We start from the raw sequence: 23,726 nt of genomic DNA, 5'->3' as shown, positions 1-23,726 counted from the left end.
TCTTTCTCTATCTCCTATAGTTTCCGAGAGATTCGAGAAAATATAATAAGACCTGACCTAAAAAATACTGATATATGTATATATTACAATTTATGTCGTTTCGAACGTCTACCGCAACGTTTTACTCGTAACCGAGTTTTATCGTTAACTTAGGAATACATAGGTGGAAACCAAAGTTTGGTCAAACGGGTCCCATATATTGTAAACAGCGACGCTGAAATGATTATGTACGTCGGAAAGAAAATACGGTACGAGTAGATTCCTAGAGTGGTAACGAGTGAGAGAAATGACGAAGAGAAAAAGCAGAGGAGAAAGAAGGAAGGAGATAGAAAGAGCAAAGAAGGCACGAGTTCTCAGCGAAATTAAAGCTTAATGCTTCTAACGAATACCGCGACCGACGGGGATATAAATCCAGTACGGGCGGAGAATTTGAGAGGGTCGAACGGTAAGAAGGCGGAGAGATGAAATAGGGTAGGAAGGATAACGAGGCAGCGAAAGCCAAGAGAGAGAGAGAGAGAGAGAGAGAGAGAGAGAGAGAGAGAAGGATGAGGGGACCGAACGTCGAACGAAAACGAAAATACTCGTCGAACGAGAAAGAAGTGCGTTTAATTAAACCGACAAATAAGTGCGGTTCTGGCATTACCGGCCGTCGCTTCCACGTTTTCTGCAGCCGCTGCTGCTTTGTGTTTGCGGATCCCTCGCGCTCTGTGGGAAAAAGGCGAACGTCGAATATAAGTTCGATGGCGGCGCTTCAACCTACGTTTCAATTTGAATACTCGGCCACGCGAATATCGCCGATCGCCGCACCATCTAATTAAATTTTCAATTAATCACGCGATCGTAACGCAACGTTATAGTTACCTGCCATTGATTCCGGGGAGGGCGGCGGACGCCGTAAGTATGACGCCGAGGAAACGGATGTGTAGCGTACAGCCAGCGGAAGTACCAAGGTGCGGGATGTGGCAGCAGGGTTACCAAAGATACGTACGTTAAGTAAAGGCGATAGCCTTGGAAACGTAGCGCGACTCTTTGACCACTAATTCTCCATGGAATTATCGTAAAAGTTTTGTTTGCTGGTCGAGAGCACGGATGTTTATCTCTTTATACTCTGAATACGTAGTACGCTTTTAGTAGTTAGTAGCTTGTACATGTATGTGCGTATCAGTTGATGGGACTTTTGCATCCGGTATTCCAACAGTGTGGCTAGAAATAAAACTGTTTTCACGCTCTTTTGCGTTGTATTATTTAAAAGTTACGCGTGTATATTTTTATTCTCCTTTTATTCGTATAGTTTTATTCGTATCTCATCGTAACGCGAATAATCTATACGAATTGTTAGTTACTGATTTTCAAATTCCTGATATTGAGAAATTACAATCGATTACGACGTTCTTTCTCGAGTGGATAGAATTTCAAGTGTAAAGAGTCGAATATTCTCGAAGGAGAAATTTTAACAAGTACCGATAATGCAATGTGATTTCTGTGTTGTACGAAATAACACCGTGAAACACGGTTATCGATAGAGTATTTATTTAGTGGAATATTTCTCGTTCATCAGAGAAACGTATTTCGTTATTTATAATAGATGGGAAAAGCATACTCGAAATAACAGAAAATGCGATTTCATTCGCGTTTCCTTTTTTTTGCACGTTTAAAGCGGTTCCTACGCGATACGGAATTTGAGACAAACAGGCAACTTGAAGAGATTGGGAAGGATCAGTTCGGAACTCGGACTATTTCGGTTCAAAGGCATACATATGTATATCTGAAACTTAAAAGTCTGGAAAAGACGCTAAGGTAAAGTTCTAAGAAGTCCGTAAAATGCCATCAAACCACGTTTCTGACCGTTTCATAAATCGCCAAACGTATACGTATATACGTATACCGAAAAAGCAAAGGATTTAAGTAAAAACTGTTTTCGATTTTCAAAGTCGTGCGAAATATATACTATCAAGTTATTCGACGATTTAGAAACTCCGTTATTTTGCAGTAAATTACATACTTTATTACATGGTCGATATTTGAATTTTTCGTTGTAGTCAATTTTACTTAAAGAAGGAAATATGTTATTGACGCAAAAAGGGGACGCCTCTTTTATTGAAAAATTGCAGTAGATGTATTCTTCTCTGTTTTGTAAAAACCGAGGCAACGAGAAAAATACACGAACCTAAGTCTCTAGAAAACGACTTAATAAGAAAACACGCTTCGGAATAACGAATGCGCCATATTTATTATATAATGTTTCTTTTAAGCTAAAAAATTCTTACTAATATATCACGTTGAAGCATCATATTTTCTTCGAGTCCTTTAAATAAACGGCGATGTAAAAGAACGAAACGGATCGATAATTTGGTATGGATGAAGTTGCGTTTCTTACTCGAATATTCTCCCTAGGGAGACGTTAATTTTTGAAAGGCTGGCAATAATGTTTGAAACGACGCAGAACGTTTTGCATTGATCGACGAACAGTCGCATCTCCTTCGTGTCCCGTACGTACAACACGATACGTCGGAAGGAAGCCAAAGTAATCGCAACCGCAAGATAATCTTCTCCATTTCTTACCTTCGCGTTCCCTTACCGAGCGTCGCGGTAGAAAACTGCGTTATATTGCGTTTCTGCATGCATACTGTGTTTCGTGACGATTCATTCTGCGTGCTCGTAACAACAACAACTTCTTGTTCGTTCCGAGCAAGTACATATCTCGATGCGAGAAATTTCGTATTTGTTTTCTTCCTTTCTATTTTTACTTTCACTCTTATAAATATATTTTGTCTTATCGATATATTTTACGATATACATTACTTATATTTTGTATATTTTATGTATCTTATATATATATATATATATATATTTTTTTTTTTTAGAAAAGTACGAGTTGTTATCGTTCCTTGTATATTTGAAAGAAGTGACACGATCAAATTACTTGTTGCAATAACGATATAGTAAAACTAGCAGCGATTAATAATTTAGTCTCGTATTATTTTATCGAAATCCTTTATTTTGTTATGGTTAATCTTCAATCTGATCATAGATTCTTTCAATTCCAACATACAAGAACGTATATAACGTTGAAAATCGCCATGTGCAAAATATCGTTTACTAACAAGCATAGTTAAATAGTTGAAATATCTATTTTCACAGATATTCATAGAGGAAATCCTTCTACCGGATTCCTTTCTCCCTCACCTTCGCATCTACGATCCACCATTCTTCCCTGGAAAAGCTATTCTATTACGTTGATAATGAGATTTCAAAGCTATCAATTGCCATTATAATCCACCGCCAATATCCTCCCTATATCGCCCAAATAACTAAATAAGTAACTTCCTCCGTGCTTAATCGCAGCATTAAATATTTGCCGTCGACGGCTGAGAATTTATTATGTGAAATTCGTATCAGTCGATAGCTACGAAATACGCCTTTTTAAAATATTTATACGTTGTATGGTAATTTATCTCGCGATGTTTTACAGGCCGATGACAGACACGCTTCAAATAAATAAAAATCCATTCATTTTTATCTCTGATGAAAGCAGTGTCGAACTCGGTTGTAAAAATAACAATTCGTAACGATTTGTTACGTTGTGTAGTCGTGAAATTGTCGTAGCTGAGATTGCAATTTCTTTACGATATTAAGCGATTTTACATTTTTTCAAACATATCTAATCACCTGCTTATTATATACCCGTTTCTTTGCTATTATCTTTTTATTGCACTTCTGTTTATAAGTATTGGGATATCTATATAAAATGCGGCAAATCTGAGGAACGATCGGGAAATTATTAAAATCTTCGTTATAAAATTATCGTTTGATTTGAAACCTATAGAGATTGTAGTTATCTTAGTTATCTTATTTTCCTGTATAACAACGTTCTATTTATATCGCTTTCACAAATTATGATACCAGTGTTTCTTTTTTTTTTTTTTTTTTATTACATTTACTCCTATCTAATTCCAGATCTTGATTCCGAGTTATGCGTGTTAGGAGAGAAGATTAAGTAGTGGGCTAGATGCGCGATCGATCGCGTTCCCTTTTTGTGATCCTCGCAAGCAGTTTCTACAAATTTTTGCACTGTTATCTTAGTTTTATCTTACTTTCAAAATATCGATTATAAAACACTTAGCTAATCGAATGCCGAATAAGAACAAAGTATCCAATATCGAAAATTACTCGGCACGCACACACCGAGATAAAAATACATAGCCTATTGTAATATTAATTTATACATAAGTGATACATGCCCTTACTCTTGAAAGGTAACTTTTGTCACCGTCGATGAATTTATACTAGTGTTAAAATGTTACAGTATCATTTAAATATTGAAGTGAAAGCATAAACACTTACAATATTCATCAAAGCATTGTACCTAGCTTAGTTTGGTATGGAACGAATGAATATTCAAGGAAATCACGAAGCTGGTTAACGTCACCTTGTATGACACAATAGCCCGCAAGCAATCCCGTGTGCATGACTTTTGCGCTATGCATTGCATCTCTGAGAGCCGTAAACTGATCCACCTCGTACTCGCCGATGTTTATTAGTTTTATGTTTACCATTATCCGATGAACAGTGGATAGTCGCGACGACACTTTGTGTTTCCGGCACATTTCTCTCGATCACAGAATTGTAACCTGTAAATATTACTGTAAATATGCCAACTTGAAAACTAATTTCTTCGTTTATCTTTGAAAACTACGAAATTACGATTTAATTTTCATAGGGAAGATCAGATTGAAATTTCCCACGATCCGCTTTCCGTGTTTGTTTTTTCTGTTTAATATACAAATTTATTAACAGGTGTCTTTTATCTATAATTAAGTAACAATAATAATAACAATAACAATAAGTAACAGTAACAATAACAATAAGCAATTAAGTAATAAGTAAAAGTAACATAATTAAGGAACAATTGTTTTAATAGAAGATATATGCTAGAAAATATATCACTTGCTAAAATGAAATTCGTTCTAGGATCTTTTCAATTAACTCTTTCCATCGATCAAACTGTCTAAGTTAATAGACCTTTCCTCAGCGTGCTTAAGCGATTATCTGCATTCAATTGTTGGAATAACATAGATAAATACCATGACTCATACGGGGCCTAATATATCTATCATTCTCTTTAAAAAAAAAAGTACATTTACGTTTTACGTAGCTCGATATTTTATTGTTGTTAAATTGTAGTGAAAATTAATGCATTAAGCTAAGCATAACTGTCACGATTATTCTAAAGATATAATGGCCACGCGTGAAATTATTTTTCGTTCCTATTAAAATCATATATCGTAAATAATATTATTTCACTTTACGTTAGTTTATACTAATTTACAAGTCTTGTCTCGATACAATTGCGAAAATTTGGCAACTAAATTGCCTAGAAATAATAGATAAAGCTTCAACCAGAAACTGATATTATGGAAGAGAGCAAACATATACGAATTACTTTCTATCTTATAATCAATTATGTAATATAAAATTCGACGATTAAACAATAAGATGATGTATTCAAGTTTTTATCATTCGTTTATCGCCAACGACCAATACCGATGTATATGCTATCACACAGGCACAAGCTACAGGCAGAAACACACTGTAGTGGCACTTTCTCCCCAATATCTCGGAAACTAAGCTAGTCCACCCTCTACGTGTATAGAAAAGATCGTTGAAAATATCGAATTCTACATATAACGTATGCAAAAATTATCGAATCCGTGAATACAATGTTTCTACAGTTTCACCATTTATTTTTCTTGTTCAAACTTTTTCAGAATTCTTTGCTCGTCGGTCTAAGCTCCGAGCTTCTGACCGTAGAAAAAATAACTGAATCCGATCTAAAAATTCTTGTATGGGAAATTTCTCTTGCATGGGGAATTCTCAAACGGTATCAGAGGGTGAATTTGTGTCGTAAGAGTACTATAAGAGTATTATGGGGAGGGCAGGGGTGGAGGTGTCTATATAATATTTATCTAATCTTTAGAACCACGTACGAATATTTAATTGTATCTTCTCGTAAAAAAACATCGTACAAGAATATTTTCAAAGAAATGTATACCTGGCTTACGTTTTCCTCGTGCCTAAAACTTGCTTAGTTTCGTTGCTAATCTAAATTTAAATTAGTCTGGAAAGCATGTACATACGTGGTATAAATTTCTACGACATATACCTTACAAAGAATTAGCTTTCCTTTATTCATACATCGTTATTTAGGATTAAATCTTCGCAATACTAAAAGTGTCATTAGATATTCGTTAAACACTAGAAATTTCAAGATGCAAATATTTTACCCGTTATCTGGAACAAGCAAAATTTGTTCGAATTTTGTACATTAACTTTGAACAGACGATCTTGGAAAGTTAAAATGACATTTTACTACCAACAACGCTACATATTTATTACAATTTCTTGATCTATCCTTGATTATTGGACAGCGAATCTTTATACGTTTTCTGATAGTTAAATTCACGTTAACATCGCTTAGGTCTTCCGTCATCGTTAGCATCAGTTAGAACACTGAGATTCCACGAAATTTTGTCGATGGTTACGCAATAAATTTCGCGAAAGCCTACGATAGCTCGGTCTTCTTCGCTGACTTAAATTGTTTTATTTCAGCAAACTGGAAAACAAGTATATAGCAGTGCTTGCTGGAAAATTCTTAATATAATGGAAGGCCATATTTTACAAGTACGATACGAGATAATACTTTGTATACAACGTAGGTGTAATAACCTGTCAACTACTGGGAGGATGGTACAAAGTATAACGTTCAACATAGCAGGTGCAGGACGAGCTGCCTTATAGCTCTTTAACAGTAATGCTCAACGCACGTATTATAACGTCTCAAAACTTTATGGCCTTACGTTTCAAATTTTTTCCATGCGCTTTTTCCGCTACCTCGCCGTTCTTATTTTCACACTTATTTTCCTGATTATTCGTGAGAAACTAACTTGTTCGCGTTTCTACGTCCAAGCTTCAGAAATCGTAACTTTATTCGTTTCGTTACAACGTTTGAACGATATCTATAATTATACGTGACTCGGATGTTTATTTATCTGTCCTATATTAAAGTGTATATTCAGACCTTGTGACAATTGTTCTACATTCTCATTTCAAATCATTTATTTTTCTGGCAAATGATCTTTCAATTCATTCGGATGATCTTTCTTTCTGCAACTATTTTGCAACTATTGCTTTTCCACTTTCAAGTCGCAAACAAAAAAACTATAATCGTTTATATATCCTAATTACAAGCGATTAACTCAGCATTTGTATCATTTTCATAAATTTACGAGATAAGCGATAGATATATCTGTTTTAAAATACGAACGTTTGAATCGTTTACATACATCGTATGTTAACGCATTACGAATTTGTGGCATCGTTAACGATACTCGATTCGTATAAACAAGCGATAGCAGTACCTTGGTTTATACTATACTAATCGAAGTTCGAAGTGTTTAGCGTCGTACCCTTTCATCGTTGCCTTCGACATTATGCTCGTTATATTCCAGAGACGGCGTTACCGAACAGCTAGGAATAAATATGTCGTATCGTTCTATAATCTGAATGCTGTTTTTAAACGTGACGATTAACGCTAAATCGGAATATAGAGCGACAGTCGAACGACGGAATTCAAAGTAGGATGGAACATTATCCATCATATCGAAAATCGTACAGTGACATATTATCTTCGAAATCAGATTGATTTCTTAGTTGGAATAAAATCTATTGGAAGGAATGGGATGCAATTTTACGTAATTGATTTGGATTATATCCGATTATAGAATTCGATGAGTGCCACTTTATACGTTATCGAGCAGCGTTCTATGTCCGTGATACCGTCTGTCGTTCGTACAATTATATCGCTAGGAAATATTACGTTGTAATCGCGAGGCTGTGAGTCAGCCAACAACGGAATACATCTATAAATATTTTATAAAATCCACGAGAAAAATATTTTTTATGAAAACTGTACTCAAGCCATTGTGTATATGTATGTATGTTGATGACAAAATTATAGATTCTAAGGAAACAGTGGTTTCATTGACGCTTCGGCAATACGAACTGGCATTCTTAACGATCCAATTTATACGTAACGTAGCGTTTCTATACGTAGAAGAATATAGAGAGTAAAGAGGAAAAATGTGAAACTACTTATTATTATATGATATCATCGTTTTTCTATAACTCGAGACACGATCGTCGATATGAAATTTTAACAATTTGCGCTTATTGATTTTGAAAGCGTTCGTATTTTTACTCCTTTTATTTCTCGCCTCTCCTTACTTCGCACAGGTACCAGAATGATGGCAACATCTTTTTTCGAACAGAACTGTCATAGATTTATCGCAAGTTTCTTTGACTTTCGCTGTCGGTGCTCCAAGAAAATATGATTTCTGCTGTTTTAGCTTTATTTCGTTATCGGTCGCCTGTAATTCGCTTCTATGTTAATCTTCAGACTTGTTTATTAACGGAGACAAATTGTTGATTTCACGTTTAATATTGGGAGCGTCTTCTTAAACGTCAACACCATTTATATGGCTACTCTGTCAATCGTTTAATTTCCTTATCGTTTGCCGTTATGTAAAAAAATGTGAAAAATAGGGATCTAACGTTTTCGCTATACATATATCGATTAATAAACACTTTTTAAACCGTTCGATCATTAAATAGACCGAACTCGTGCGTTTATCGAATTGAATACATAAAATATCGGCTGCATAAATTTTCTCAAAGAAATCGAACGATACAACAAATGCCTCCACTATCGAACCATGACAGTAACTGTTTCTTATCTAGCAATGTGTGATCGATACAAGAAATTCTTCGATATTCTAAGTATATTTCTTTCATACCAGGATCTCGAAGCTTTCCGTCAAAAAGTCATGGAAACCGATGAAAATATGGCACTTTCAATTTCTCCGATAACTCTGTAAGACGAAGGAAATGGCGTTCTCATAAGTCAAGGATAGCTACTCTTTTAACATTGTCGGTAGATCGTTGGAAAGCAGTCGTTTCGCTTGGAATTTCTTCCCTTTCTGGACGCGTCGTATCTCGTTTCGTCTACCACTTTTATTCCATTACATTGCCGCGAACCTGCACAGGTCACTCGTCGCTTCGGAACACAACCGTCAGGTGTACGCCAATACCAACACCGACTGCGTCAACAAAACAGACACTAACGTCACTAATGATGCTAACCGAGCTAACACCGATGGAATAAGGAACACGAACGGCCAGCGAGACCGATGAAGATGTGTTGCTGAAAGCCCAGGGGTCGTTCCGGCGCACGTTTTATTACTCTACGTGGCTCTGTGTCTTTTCTTCCCGTTGACGCAGCTATCCCCATATCGCTACTTACCTTACCTATCGCGCTATTTCTTTTTTTTTTCGCGTTTATGTACCTTTTAATGTCCACCGATAAACGATGCTTTCACGTACATCGCTCGGATATTTCAAAACTATTATTATTTTAGAGAGCGAGCTTTTTCATTTTTTATAGTTTGCTATTTGCTGGTCCAGAGGATCTCTTTTCTTTGTTTCTTATCGCGTTACAACTCCGTCTATACGAATTCCATTTATTTGGACGAAATTAGTTAGCTAGTAATTAATTAACAGAATTAAACGAATTTCTGTCAACTGAGTTCATTTATCTGAACTATTGTAAACGAAGAATCATAGGTAATTAGAAAAAATTGGTGTTGGTATAAACGAAATTCTACCGTATAAGCAATTTAAACAAGCCTTACGAAATATGCAGGGTGGTTGGTAACTGGTGGTACAAGCGGAAAGGGGGTGATTCTACGCGAAAAAAGAACTCGAAAATATAGAATAAAAATTTTTTTTTTAATTTTTCTTTTTTTAAATTTTTTTAAAAATCTACAGTGAGATCCGTTATAACGAGACGCGATAAAGTGCACGCGTGCCGAGCGAAAATTCAAAGTTGATTTTCTCGAGAACAAAGCCTCGAACGAAAAATTGTTATTCTATATTTTCGACTTCTTTTTTCGCATAGAATCGCCCCCCTTTCCGCTTGTACCACCAGTTACCAACCACCCTGTATATATATGATCGTTTAACGTTCATTATTTCCTCATATTTCGCAATTTGATTTACGCGAAAATCGAATTGGTTAGAATTTGAAAGATGGCTGTTGGCGAGATTAAAAGGCAAAACTAGTTAGGAAGATTCTACGCGAAACATCTGTGATATAGACGCTCACTGATGTATTTGCCACGTAAACAATAATTACCGCATGCAATTAAGAGGATCCTTACTACGCGAAGAGGATGTAGGTGATGGGGTTGGTGATAGTCTGGCAACTTCTCGTTCCATATATAGCGGCGAGGCATCGAAACGGAACGACTGACAGCGCGTGTCGACACGGCAGATGAAGAGATTTCGACTTGGTTACACTCGATCTTGTTACTCTGTGTCAGAGCTGCGAGCTTTCCGGAAAATTTGAGTTAGCCTCGTTACTTAGCGAACGAATTTCAGTCTGTCGGCATTTTCTCTATAATCAGCATACGAGTATAGCAGCAGCCGTGTCATTGAAAAATTAACGTGCTGCTGGATAAATTATGAACGAATAAGATAAAAAATTCATACGCCAGATACTTGTCCGACGCAAACGTTTAAGAATTTTATATCTGACACGAAAGTCGGAGAATTTTTAATGCGATTCAGAAATGAAATGATTTCCGATAAGATATACGAAGATTGATAGAACGAGTGGAAAACTTTCGAGTGGTTTAGATACATCTATCGATATTTTGTAAGTGGTACTTTGTAAGCCGAATAATTAACGTTATCCGCGTATAAGATAAGTTTCGAATATTTTTAATATTAATCATATTACAGTTGCAAGATTTCGTAGACAATTTAAGGAATTGAAATATCATTATATAGAAATGTTCTGCTAATTTTCAAGTAATTATTTGCTCTCTTTTAATGATAAAAGCTCACTTTCAAAGCAAACGGTCCGTATTAAGCGACACAAAGCATTTGTGCTTTTACCGTAGAAACGAATAAATACACGAGTACAGCATTCGTTTCGTCGATCAAAGCTTGCAACTATAATATTTATATGTTCTAGGAGATGTTGGTTTCTTTCTTAGCGAAAGTAATAGTACCGTCCTGATCTTGCCAATAATTATTGTACATTCGACGATCAATAGTAAGTTATTACGGATTCTAATTTTTAAAATCACGTTACACATTCTTCGGTTCTTACATTTTCGTCTCTTTTTTTCTGAAATGTGCTATGTCTTACATGATTTTCCTCTTACTACTAGTTCCCACTCTGCTGTATTGATCATGTAATATCTACCTAGGCATGCATGTATATACATATACCATATCCCTATTCCATTACCTATTTCTACAACACCAAAACTCCACCGCATAATCTCGCCTAGTTCTCAAGTCAAAATTACCTATACATATAACTAGACATTGATTCTTATCATACTTAACGTTTTTTCTTCAGTGACATTATTTTCTTATCGTGTTTTCACATTTATACGTGTATATTCGTATCTAGCGTTTGTTCAGTCTGGAATTAAATACTGTTTGCGTATACAATAAAGTCTTTGCCTCTGTTTATTTTATCCGAGCAATTCGGTCTTAACATTTATCTTGCCAAATACAAAATGCAAATCAATAGTCGCATAAACACAAAAATAGAATGAACGAAATCTTCTGTACTGAAATAATATTAACGACGACAAAGGTGAACCGAATCTGACAGATAGTACGCAACTGTGACATCAAAATTCATAAATACAGTTCACGATTTCGTGATTTAGCAACTCCGTATTTTTCAACAAATTTCAAAACTAGCAAAACGATGATCTATATCCTCCTAATTTCACGTGCCTCGTACTTTATCGTGCTTGTATTACAAATATACATGTATGCCCTATTTGCCCTATTTACGATTTCTTTGTCTTTCGTACGATAGGTTTTTAAAACTTACAATCGAAATATCTTTTTAGAACGCAAATTATGATTTCGTAATACCGAGAATTAATGCTTTCCAACTAAAAGATACGAATGCAAAGAACTCTTGTGTGAATATAAGAATACCAACCGATGTATGGAAAATATAGTATGGCCAAAATTAACTCGTGATTAATTCGATTGAAAACTATAACGGTATCCAATTTCACCTATACATATAGCATCAGTTTTCAGAGCTAAAAATTTTTGTCACGTCTCCCTTCCCAAAATCGCTTCGTGTATCACTCTGAAAGAGAGTAAAGAGGAGGGGGGGGGGGGGGGGCTGGCCTTGGGGGAAGCGGAAGAAGAGTGGTAAAAGAGGAAAGAATTCTATCGGTTGCGACGAAATTGAACGCGATCGATGGAAAATCGCCGTCCAGAGAAATATTGCCCGATTTACCGTTAATGATTTCGGTTTCACGCAGAAGCCACCCTCGAATAGGTGCTTCAGTCGTGAACTTTAACTGCACCGCGTCGTCCCTTAAGCTGTAAAAGGTGCATCGGCCGGAAAGGAATTCGTGGAAGAAACGATTTCCCTCGATATGAAAATCGTTCGACCGAGCAGGATTTGCCAGCGAGGAACATATAACGTATTGTACGAATGTGCGCTGAAGAAACGCGGGAGAACATTACGTGTCACGTGTAGCGTTCCGCGTGTTCCGTCTGCTCACGTACTTAACGGCAGAAAGAAATCTTGTACCTATGTGTGCCCGACGATTGCCAAAAGGATCGGGGCAAAACGCACTCAAATCGATGTAATTCTATCCCGCAAGACGAATTTTTACACGAATTCCTCGTGTCATATTGCGGAGGGACGAAGGGAACAATGTTAAAAATTAGATGAATTTCCATGATTTAATTTTACGCATTCTAAGAAATCAGGGACTAATGGATAATTTGTGTGGAAAATAAGGGGCAAATTACAAAGAAGCGTTACCTCTATAGTTGTAAACAACTGATCATGATAACTTTACTCACCTAATTGCTATTCGTCGTTCTCGTTCCGTTCGCAGGATGTTTCCATATAATCTGTGAATCCAATATAATTAATAAAAAAATTATACGGAAAATCAGATTCTCGGATTATATTAGATTAGTGTTATAGGCACATGTATGCATATTTGGAGGGCTAAGAATCATAATGTTGTTATCAACCAGTTCGCTGTTCCGTTTCATGAAATAACGCTTTGCGTTTATTGTCATCAAAAATTCATTTGTTTAAACCATGAAAGACCATTGTGGTTCTGAATATCATTTTATCTCTAGAAATGTCGAAAATCGTATTATACGTGTGTATGATGTATCATAATCTCGTAAAATTACCCCTAACCCCAAGAATTACGTTATACGTACACATATTCTCTTATCTCTTGTCTAAAAGTTATCGTCGATACGATGCGTACCTGTGTGTTTACATTATACGTGTATGTACGTAGATCGGATAGTAAATAATTTCGAAAACATACGCGCTGTGAAAAAGGAAATTAAGGTCGCGGTTTATGCATCAAATGCCTATTTTCTAACGCTTTTCGAGTCGGATCGCTGAACTTGAAAAGGGCCCGCTGTCACGAACCAGGTGACAGCGCCTTGAAAACCCAAGTGGCCAAAATAAATAGACCGACACGGGCCGGGAAACGTGAGGTCGTTTCTGGTGCATGAAAGTGTAAACCCAGGTAACAAAGTGTGTCTCGGCACGAAATGCAATCTGTTACAAGTATCACATGCTGTTTCTTTGCCAACACATCCTGCCAGCAATAAACGAGAAACGCGGTGACAAGTGATATCGTTTATACGCGTGTTCTTCTGCATTAGACGCGATATCGCGGATAATCGATCGACTCTAGGTTTCATCCTATTATTGTATTCGACGTTACGCTAGTTTTCTCCGATTCTTCGCATTCTCCGTTCAGAATTAGCAAATCTCGACCCGCGCGCACGTTACGATCGTATTTTGCTTACGGATTTTGCGTCTCTGTTTTCCCATGGAAATAGAGAGCTTTATATTTTTTTCCAACGTCCGTTAGATTTTTTTTTTAGCTTTGTTCGCGTGCACTGCGTTTGGATAGAATATCAATAGAACCATCGCAAAGTAGATAACCGATTGTTTTGAAACTTGACAAATAGAAAAATTTGAATTGCGATTTTATTTTTTACATGCGAATTGCTAAATGTTATATCGCGAAATAAAAAATTGCAGATAAAACTATGCGCGTAGAATTCTTTCTATTTGAAAAATTCCATTTTGGATATCGGTATTCTAAAGCATCTTTTGTTCGCTGAATTTTTGACGAAACTCGTCTGAAACTCGTCTTTCCTTGTTCCAATCGAATCGTAAGACATTATCAGAAATTATCCAACAATTGAGAATCAGTCTTTCATCGTTTGCTGTTTTTAACGATTGGAATTTATTGGTATAAAAATTCGAATTATATTCGTCTATTCGAGGATCCGAGCCGTTAAATTTCGCCCCTGAAGCAGAATCGGTTAAACGTTTTACCAAATCGTAGAATATTATGCAACACGAAAAACTAGCGATCGAAAATTACGAGAAATTTTTTAAGGAACAAGCATTTTCTATGCTGTTTGCTGTTTTCAACGACGATCGATAAATTAATTAATATTACGTTTTAAAATTTGTCGAGCTTCTGCAACTATAGCGCGATGACCGATCGATCAAAGATTTGAAATATCGCCGATTTAGAAAATTACAAAGCACATATTTGGCAGCGGCGTTAGTAGTGTTAGGGAATAATTGTGTCGCACACACGTTTCAGAGAGACAAACAAAGCTCTTTGTTTTCCCGGTTCTCTTTCCAGGTAGAACGAGTTTTCAACGAGTCACAATCGCACACACGAAACTCGTGCAATTAGTTTTTTACTTATCGTCGACAATGTTTCTCTTTCTGTACTGTAGAATATGGAACGCATTTCTGTAATTCACCTATTAGCCCGATGTATTTTCCCTTATCGTTCTCTTTACTCGTCGTTCTTCTTACTTATCTAATGTATTCAACCTACTAGTAATTGTACAAGTCGTATTTGGACTAATATATATCTGGCCTCGTAACAGTGCGTATAATGTTCCTTAAAATCAAACGAAATTCTCTCGTTGCTTATGGTTTAAGTAATTTTTTATCCCACGTAACATGCCTATCCTATCTCTTTTGATTTTAATTTTTGTTTTTAACGCGAAAAGCGAAATAACACGTAATTACGATTTACGTAGCTTGAAAATAAAAAGAAGGCGAAATATTTGGCAACGGCATTCTTTTCCACGGAACGTTTCTTCTCTATTCAAAAATTAATAATATTTATACTTAATACGAGGATCATCGAAGAAAATTTCTGATTTCCCGTTAGTCTCGCTTCGAATAAAACGATATTTAAGATATAATCATAATATTCGGTTAATTTACGCTAATAAGGTATCTATTTTTGGTATTATCGTTGAATTTTTGTAAATTCGTATTTTGCTCGCATACCAGTTTCTAAAAATCGTTTTGGAGACCACAGTTTGGCCAGGTCTAGTCTACGGTAAACGGTTTGCTTCAAAGTGTTTCACTTAACCTAGTTACCACCTTTGAGTCCCTTCCGACACAGCGTTTCTTTAGAAGATTTCCCAATTTTTGAAACAACAGAAAGAAATTTTTAATTCCACGCGTTATCTCCTTCCACGTTATTTTTCTCCGTATTAGTTCTTTTCCCCTCGGAAGAGCACAATTGGCTCGAGGACCCGTTAACCTTCTACTTAACTATTAAGCTGGAATGGAAATACATTAATGGAATCTATGCCGAGATCTTAAAATACTTTTACGAAGAATCTAAGCTTGAACTATTTACAAGTTATAATTGCCCCGATGTAATCGAACGTACGTATTATATTTAAAACGAAAGTTACCGGCGTGTCAACTGCGCGTTTTAATTAAGAGCGTTGTGTTACTTCGTCAATCGTGTATTTTACTTTCTTCGGTGAATTCGATCAGATTCTGAATCGCTTCGTTTCCGCTTCTATCATTAAACAAAAGTTGCATTTTGTATTTACTGCGAGCTATCACATCGATTAATCGTTACGTGGCTCGTTTGCAAACATAGAGATACAAAGATAGAGTACGCGTGTCATACGTTAAGCGAACGTGATACGAAAAGAGAAAGAAAACGCTCGTCCCACGCCGATCTTACGCTTTCGTGTTTACCGTACTACCAAGGCATCCAGCGTCATATATTAATCGAGATTGAGATATAGCGTATATTTATAAAATTTGAAGCGGATATTTCAGCGTGTAAACGATTGTCGTTGTTAAGCTGGTAAGCGAAAGTTTGGATATGGGGCATGGCGATTGTAAAAATTTCACAAGCCTACCACGTTCGTCCGTTGCTAGCCGCGTAACTCACGCCGATCGTTACCTTACGGTAACACGCACGTGTCCTGGCTATCGCGTTGACAACAAATCGAGCAGAGATTCTATTTTCATGTTTGGCTGTACGATCCGGCGAGCCATTCTCCGGACGGAACGAGTTTCGAATGAGTTACCGTTACGCGCATTAAGCCCGCTACGAATAGGAGAGAGGCGGATGGAGAACCGCCGGTGAAGAGAGAAGCCGGAGGGACGCGAGTTACTGGAAGCGAGCGTGAAGTGATTTCAGAGGGTCGAGATATTTCAGGCTGCAGGAACGGTGAAATAAAGCGGCCGCGTGTTGTGCTGTTCATGGCTCGTTATTATGCTATATGCCATGTCCTCGCAGCTACTAAGGTCCTTGTCGTAATGGAAATGTGAAGAGAGACGACGCGGCGCGGCGCGGCGCGCAGCTCGCCGGCGAACTTACGAGCAAGGAAGATAAATGCGAGGATGAAAGGGACGCTGTTGTTGCGATACGGCCAACCAAACGAAGCTTTAAACGCTGTTCAAGCCACGTGACAACGAGACGTAACAGGGAATTTATCGAAGTACAGATTGAATAAAATCGAACGAGTTGAAACGAAGTACCGTGCGAACAAAACACGATCTCGATTGAAAGAACATGATATTAAAAATGATAAATGACGAAAGTGTTGATATTAAGGGAAATGTAGTTTATTTTTTATCTCTGATGGAAAGCTTCTTCGCCTTTGGAATATCCAATATTTACCATTCAGTTCTTCAACTATACGTATACGTTATTCAACCTTACGAGTCTTGAAGGAAATTTATATACGCGATGGTAAAAGTATACTCCTACTACTAATGATATTTATACTATATCCATCGAATACGCGATAATGTCGTAAATAAATTCAGAACGGAAGAACGAAAACTCGACGAACGTTTTCCTTTTCGAAAGAAATGAATATTTGCGAAGCGAGCGCGCGATATATCGTAACTGTGTATGATGTAGCAACGCGTGCGAAATGTATATGGATACCTTTCGAAATACCTTAAAGGCCGTTGAAAGTTTAAAAGACTCGGTACTTTACGGTGATTTGCCGAGGAAATCGGCCCGAGTGATTACGCAGTTTGCGCCTCTATCATTGCTAAGCGGAAAATGAAAAAGACGAGAATGGGCGAGTCGACTGGAGAATGCGTAACTTTGTCTCCATTATCGTTGCTCTGCCGCAGGGTTGGGCAAGGAAGTCCGAAGAAGAAAATACTCGGCAACTCGGGGATCGAGCCGTGCATATTTGCTAGCAGCTGGCATAAAGAGGCCGAGATACTGTCGTCATAAATAGGAATGTAAGCACCCACGGGACTAAGCAGACGAAATTCTTATTATTTTGCGGCATTATAAAGGGGAAGGAAGCGCGACGTCGACGTCGACGTCGGCACTCCGCTGATTTCTACCCATTCCCACGAAAATAATCTCGCGGAAGCACGCAAATCTGATTTTCTTGCATTCCCTTCCCTAAAATTTCCGAGCTTTCTCCTTATCTTCTCTTGGTTTATTTCGCTCGTTAGCGCGAGATCCAACATATTTACCGATTCGTACGAACATCTATTAAACGTTTCGCAAGAATTTAGCCTGTCGTTTAGTTTCACGTGCTTTTCAACCTTATTGGAGCAATTGTAATTAATTTTCTTTACGTATGGAATTCCCCTAAACAAAATCGATCAAATTTCAAATCAGATACAGATAATAATATTTAAATATTTCATCGAGTGATTATGAAATAATTATCGATAATACGAATATAAGTTAATTTCCTACAAATTAATTTAACTAGGAAAAAACTGAAATTCTTTCCGTTAATCTTACTCCGTTAGCTTTTGTTATTTTTACTGTTAATCGTGAAAAATCGAATAGAAAACGTTTTATCAAATTGTCAGACCGTTAACGTTCGATTTTTTATTTTTAGGCGCGAAGTAATTTATGCGATTAGTTTTATTAATAATTCACCACACGTTCTTTTTCACGCTAGGTATTAAACGAAACATTCATCGTCGCTTTTTTTCTCTGTTATTCGATTCATGGAATCGTTCTTTGATTCATGGACTTGAAAATAATTTACCAAAAATAAAACCATCCACCTAAAGTACATCTCGAGATAAATCACCTTCGACCATAAATCTTTCCATATACTTTTGACAAAAGGGCGAGTTTATTTCTATTTCATATCTGTTTCTCTCGATTTACATGGCAAAGTTCATTGCACCGAGGAAAAAGAAGGGGAAAAACGGGCAAGAACGGGAAAGAACGAGCAAGAATGCGAAAGCCAATGGGATTGAATAAGTGACGAATATTTAACGTCGACCTTCGCTCGGTCGATTACTTTTCCCATTTACGGGCATTAATTGCTTCACTCGGAAGTACGTTTTCCAATTAAGCGAAAAGCCATTGACTAAACACAACCGGCAATGGAAATGTTTCTTACGCAATTAACGTTACGTGAACTGTTTGCGGAAACTTTCGAAAGAGTCCGAAGGGGTTAATAACACCTTGTTTCCGTGAAATCTGATGCTTTCTGTTTCAGCTCGTGTATGTTAAGATGTGATTGCCGTGTACGTACCGTGAATCTTAGATCTTAAAAAATTCATCGACTCTTTTGTATACGTGTACATAGAAATATATATAGAGACGCAAACACGGATGGAAAACCACATCTTCCGTAATTGCAAAGGGAGCATCAACGTGTGTGCAAATTACGTAAATCTTTTCGTACGAACAAGCAACCGTTGATGACTTTGCAGAAGAGAACGACGAAGGGGAAGAAACGTCATTTGCAACGAACACGCTGCACCGCTTTTATTCGATTAACGCTTTAAATGTAATACAAATTAGAAAACGAAATACACAGCTCGAAAGTAATGTAAACGATTCATAGCATTGACGGCGATTTAAATAGCACTTTTATCATTAGTCACTACCGTCGCCTTGTTCCGCTTTTTCTTTCCGCGCCCAATAAACGTACAAGCGTTTCATTGATATTTCACTCAATGAGAACGAAAATTCTACAAAAAATGACAACTGGCTATTATTATAAACATAATCGATATATGTTTTATTAAATTACAATGAAATATATATCAGAAATGTTACAACAACTATTTATATTGGTATTGAGAATGTAAACTTCATTGCGCGATATTATATTAAATATTCTTGTTCTAGAAACGAACGAATCGAGTAATTTTTAAGATAAAATTTGTTAAAATATTTAGTAAAAGTCATTTATGTTATATATTTCTGCTTTATATCTTTCATATCGCAAATTGCATAGCCAAACATAATCTAAAATTAATTTTTGGAAATTCTTTGGTTTTAAATAAAGTGACGTGTAAAATTGAAATTTATTGTACAAAATATTGTGTGTTTTGAACGAGATATCGTATCTTTAACAATAATTTTGCATATTTTGACGCGTTAAAAGCTTTCATTGTTTCGCTCTGATATAGGCAAAAACGTTTCTCCCGTGAGATATACGAAGCTAGTTTATTACATTTTCTGCACTTTAACTAGAACACTTATTCACTTGTCAGTTAACAAAGTCTGTACATCACCGGCACCGAAAATATGTTAAATTACTTCACACGCGTGACACGTAGCGGTAGTTCGTTCGTATCGATGTGGCCATATTCGCTATTTTATAGAAAACCACCGAGATCTTTTTGTTGAATTTATCAATACAGTAATATCCAACTTTTCGAATAAGACATTTTTTTACAAAACAAAACTTAATTGACATTGACATTTTTTGTTAAATATGTGCGTGTTAAATATTAACAAAAGATTCTCGGTACCTTGTTATTTATACAGACGAAAAAGAACGTTTGTAACGCAAAATGATACAAGTGAAATGTTTACAACGCTCCTTCTACTTTCATACCACACGATGCGCCACTTCGAAATCATCGAATTTTATTAAATAAAATTTTCCTGTATTTCTTATCGTTTCGGGAGATACGACTTTGTCATGTTACGAGAAAGTATCCGCATATCGTTAAAGGTAATATCACTGATATTTTTTACACTACTGTCCATACTGTCATTGGAGACTTCTTCTCAGCGCACCTAGGATAAACACATTTTAGTATATTTTACGTGTATTTTACGTACGAAATGATATCGATACTTATCAATTGTCTGTATTGTAAGGAAAATAGGGAAAAATCGTATTAATCGTTTGCGATATTTTATTACTATCCTGTTTTATCTAACGTATGTTTCGATGTATCGATCGACTCGTGAACGAAAGTGTATGAAACGAACTCGAGACGTTGTTCTTGACAAATTACTTTTCTGAATCACCAGCAAACTCGTAAAGTCTACTCTATTCTACGTGATTACTCGACGTTTACTCGTGTTTCATGCTCCATCTGGTAGAAAAAGCAGAATTCCAAGTAGTCTCTATAAAGGAAATAACCTGATTGATAAAAATAAGTGAAAAGCAAGAAAAAGAGCCGATTTCCAACTACATGAACGAATTCTTTAGGGGATGCGGTCTAAAACGACGCTGGCATCGGTAACCATTTCGAGACAGCCGATCTATCAAACCGGCCTAGATCGAGACTTTTAATACGCTCGAATTTCCCGCGAGAGTTACCCCCCGCAAGCAGCTTGGATGGATAGGCACGTACAATGGAATTATGGTTCCCCTATGTTCCCATTACTATGCCATCTACGTTATGCGTTCTATGGTTGTGGTTGCTCTCCTTTCGATGCCCTTAACGACGCCCTTCGCCGTTTTATGCCCTTCGCAAATAATCTCCGTGTATCTGACCGTGTATCCGCCTACGGAGTGAATGACCTTTGATCGACGATATTTCCTCCTAATGCACGATACGAATGAATCGCGTAGGGCGTGCTCGAAGGGCGAGTTTACAGTCCATTTTGTTAGCATTATTCCGAACCCTTATTAACTTTCTATGAACTTTATAGCGTTCGCTTCGTACAGGGATTTCAATCGATTTTGCCCAATTTTAGCGCGTTGTTCGATTTAAAGAAAAATTTCAACACCATTAGTGTACTGTATGTCAAGTAAAAATTTTCACGATCATCGAATCAACGAAAAAGAAATTGACGTCAATTTGATCCTTGCAAATGTAAATGTGATATTTTATCCTTAGTAAAAAGAAGAAAACGCGTAAAAGAATGAGTAAAAATATTATGATATCTAAGGGCGTCCTCGGATCGTCGCTACGATATACTTACCGTTGATATTTCAAGTTTGATCAATTTCTCAACTAAAAGGATCAGTATGTACCGTCAATGCGATATTTATTGATAAACGCGTCGTTAGTTTAGTTAGATCCTTGATCGGATGTGATCGGGAATATCGGTCGATTTTTATCTAGGTAGATATTTGGAAGAAAATATGTCAATTTTATAGTAGTTATATTTAATTAATTGATCCGAGTGTTCCTTGTAATTAAGGTTAGAGTATCGAATACAAAAATTTATTACGATATTTCACCCTTTTCTTTCCTCAAGCTGGAACGCGATGTAGCGAAATGTATTATTGACGAGTTTATAATTAAAACATATATATAGTCTTAGGTTTAAACTAAATCTAACCGTAATATGATTGATGCCACAAAAATCGTTAATATCATACCGTGGAACGTAATTTGCAAATTGTACAACTAGGTTGTAGACGCACGGCCTGATATTTGTGTTTCCATGAAATTCTAATGAAGGCTTTAAGATTAATTGACGGAAGAACATGACAGACTGTCCTATTTCATATTCTCTGGAAACAATCCAGCAGTAACTTTAGAACGGGTAGTCGCATTAACTTTATGAAAGCTTATTGCATCTTTGACCATTCTATTTTGACCGAAGGTTGCTCACTGATTTTTTGCATTATATTTCACGTCTGTTGCATGCTCGCATAGATCGACGACAACCATCGATTTCCAAGCAGTACTTAACTGAAAAGCTTTGCATGTTTAGGTAGGTATCGAATGGCAAACTAACCGAGCAGCGATGACCGGCTTATTTCTGATCCATACATTTTCTCCATTACATCCATGACGTTCCTTTATTCGATCGCGTATATAATTTTATTTTTTTCAGTGATTTCACTTCACATAAATGAAGATAGCAGGTCGTAACTTTGATTTCTTTTTTCATACGATTCGAGGCGATTCGAATGCCCACGAATATTACACCTATATCGTCGAACGAATTATAAGTTATAATTATAACATAGATATTAGAAAATGGTAGACATAAAGTCGAACTCTACTATCGACACATTTTCTTTTTTGTTTTTCTTTTGTAGATATAAAAGTGTAGACGTTGAGTGGAACGTCGAAGATTCGTTTTCTTATTTTGCTAAAGAAAACCTTGTGGGTGTCAAATAAGCAGACGTAACCAGATGAAGATTCTGCGTAAATTGAACAGAATTTCTGCACCAAAACTGGAAGCCTCGCGATCCAATTTTATCTTCGTCGTTTTTATTTTCTTTATGGAAGAAATTCTGTACGTAGGATGATCTTATATTTACTCGATAAATATTTAAAATGGAAAGTATAACACGATTTTACACGAAACCCCTTAAATATCGAGTAACGATTGCAAGAGGCTTTTACTTTACGGAATTTTCATTCGTCCCTTAATGTACCTTGATAACTAGCCAAATTCATTAAACAGCTGTTTCTCTATCGCGCTAGTTATTTTATAAAACGTCATGTTCGACTAATATGCAAATTACGCAAACGCTGAAATATTTCATAAGATGAGCGGGTTTTACTATTTTCAGAAGATGAAATTTTACGAAAAACAGCTTTGTTCTTGAAACTCAGGTACACGTAAGTAAGATTTTGCAGTTGTTTTCATACTACATTTCCTTGGATAAAAGATGCCTTATTTTTTTTTTATTTTTAAATTACCTTATTTTTAAATGCCTTATTTTTAAATAACCCAATTTGTATACAAATTTTCCAGCTAAATATCTATTTAGTTTTTAGTCGAAAATATAATTAATTTGCCGCAAAATGCGACAAACACGTAGCTTATTAGTATGAGAATGTATCGATATATCAGCAATTTCTGTTGATTTTGATCTATATTTTATTCCAATCGTTGCTTTAGCGAAACGTTAATCCTTTGAATTTTCTTATTTTTTAGATCCGAATTTCAAGGAACCAATTACCAATGTAACTGCACCGGTTGGAAGGGAAGCAATTTTATCTTGCGTGGTTCAAGATTTAGCAGAATACAAAGTGAGTCTCTAAATACGATTGATTCTACGCATTCTCATATTACTTTATAACGAATTTGTACTAAACGAGACAATCGTTTTGAAGATTGTTTCGA

At 36.4% G+C, this 23,726-nt stretch overlaps 2 protein-coding genes across 2 annotated transcripts in view; one reads left to right on the top strand and one right to left on the bottom strand.

The window, feature by feature from the left end:
- LOC126871186 (protein shuttle craft) overlaps positions 1-23,726 on the bottom strand; it is a 223,773-nt gene that overhangs the window by 15,686 nt on the left and 184,361 nt on the right. The window lies entirely within an intron of this gene.
- The window catches only part of LOC126871223 (lachesin-like), a 257,466-nt gene that overhangs the window by 156,887 nt on the left and 76,853 nt on the right, over positions 1-23,726 (top strand). Inside the window, exon 2 of the mRNA XM_050629806.1 lies at positions 23,538-23,632. Within this exon, the coding sequence (XP_050485763.1) occupies positions 23,538-23,632 (95 nt within the window). The remainder of the gene's footprint in view (positions 1-23,537; positions 23,633-23,726) is intronic.

This window comes from Bombus huntii, chromosome 11 (genome assembly GCF_024542735.1).
Source record: "Bombus huntii isolate Logan2020A chromosome 11, iyBomHunt1.1, whole genome shotgun sequence".
NCBI classification, from domain to species: domain Eukaryota; kingdom Metazoa; phylum Arthropoda; class Insecta; order Hymenoptera; family Apidae; genus Bombus; species Bombus huntii.
This window is presented reverse-complemented; position numbering and strand designations above follow the sequence as displayed.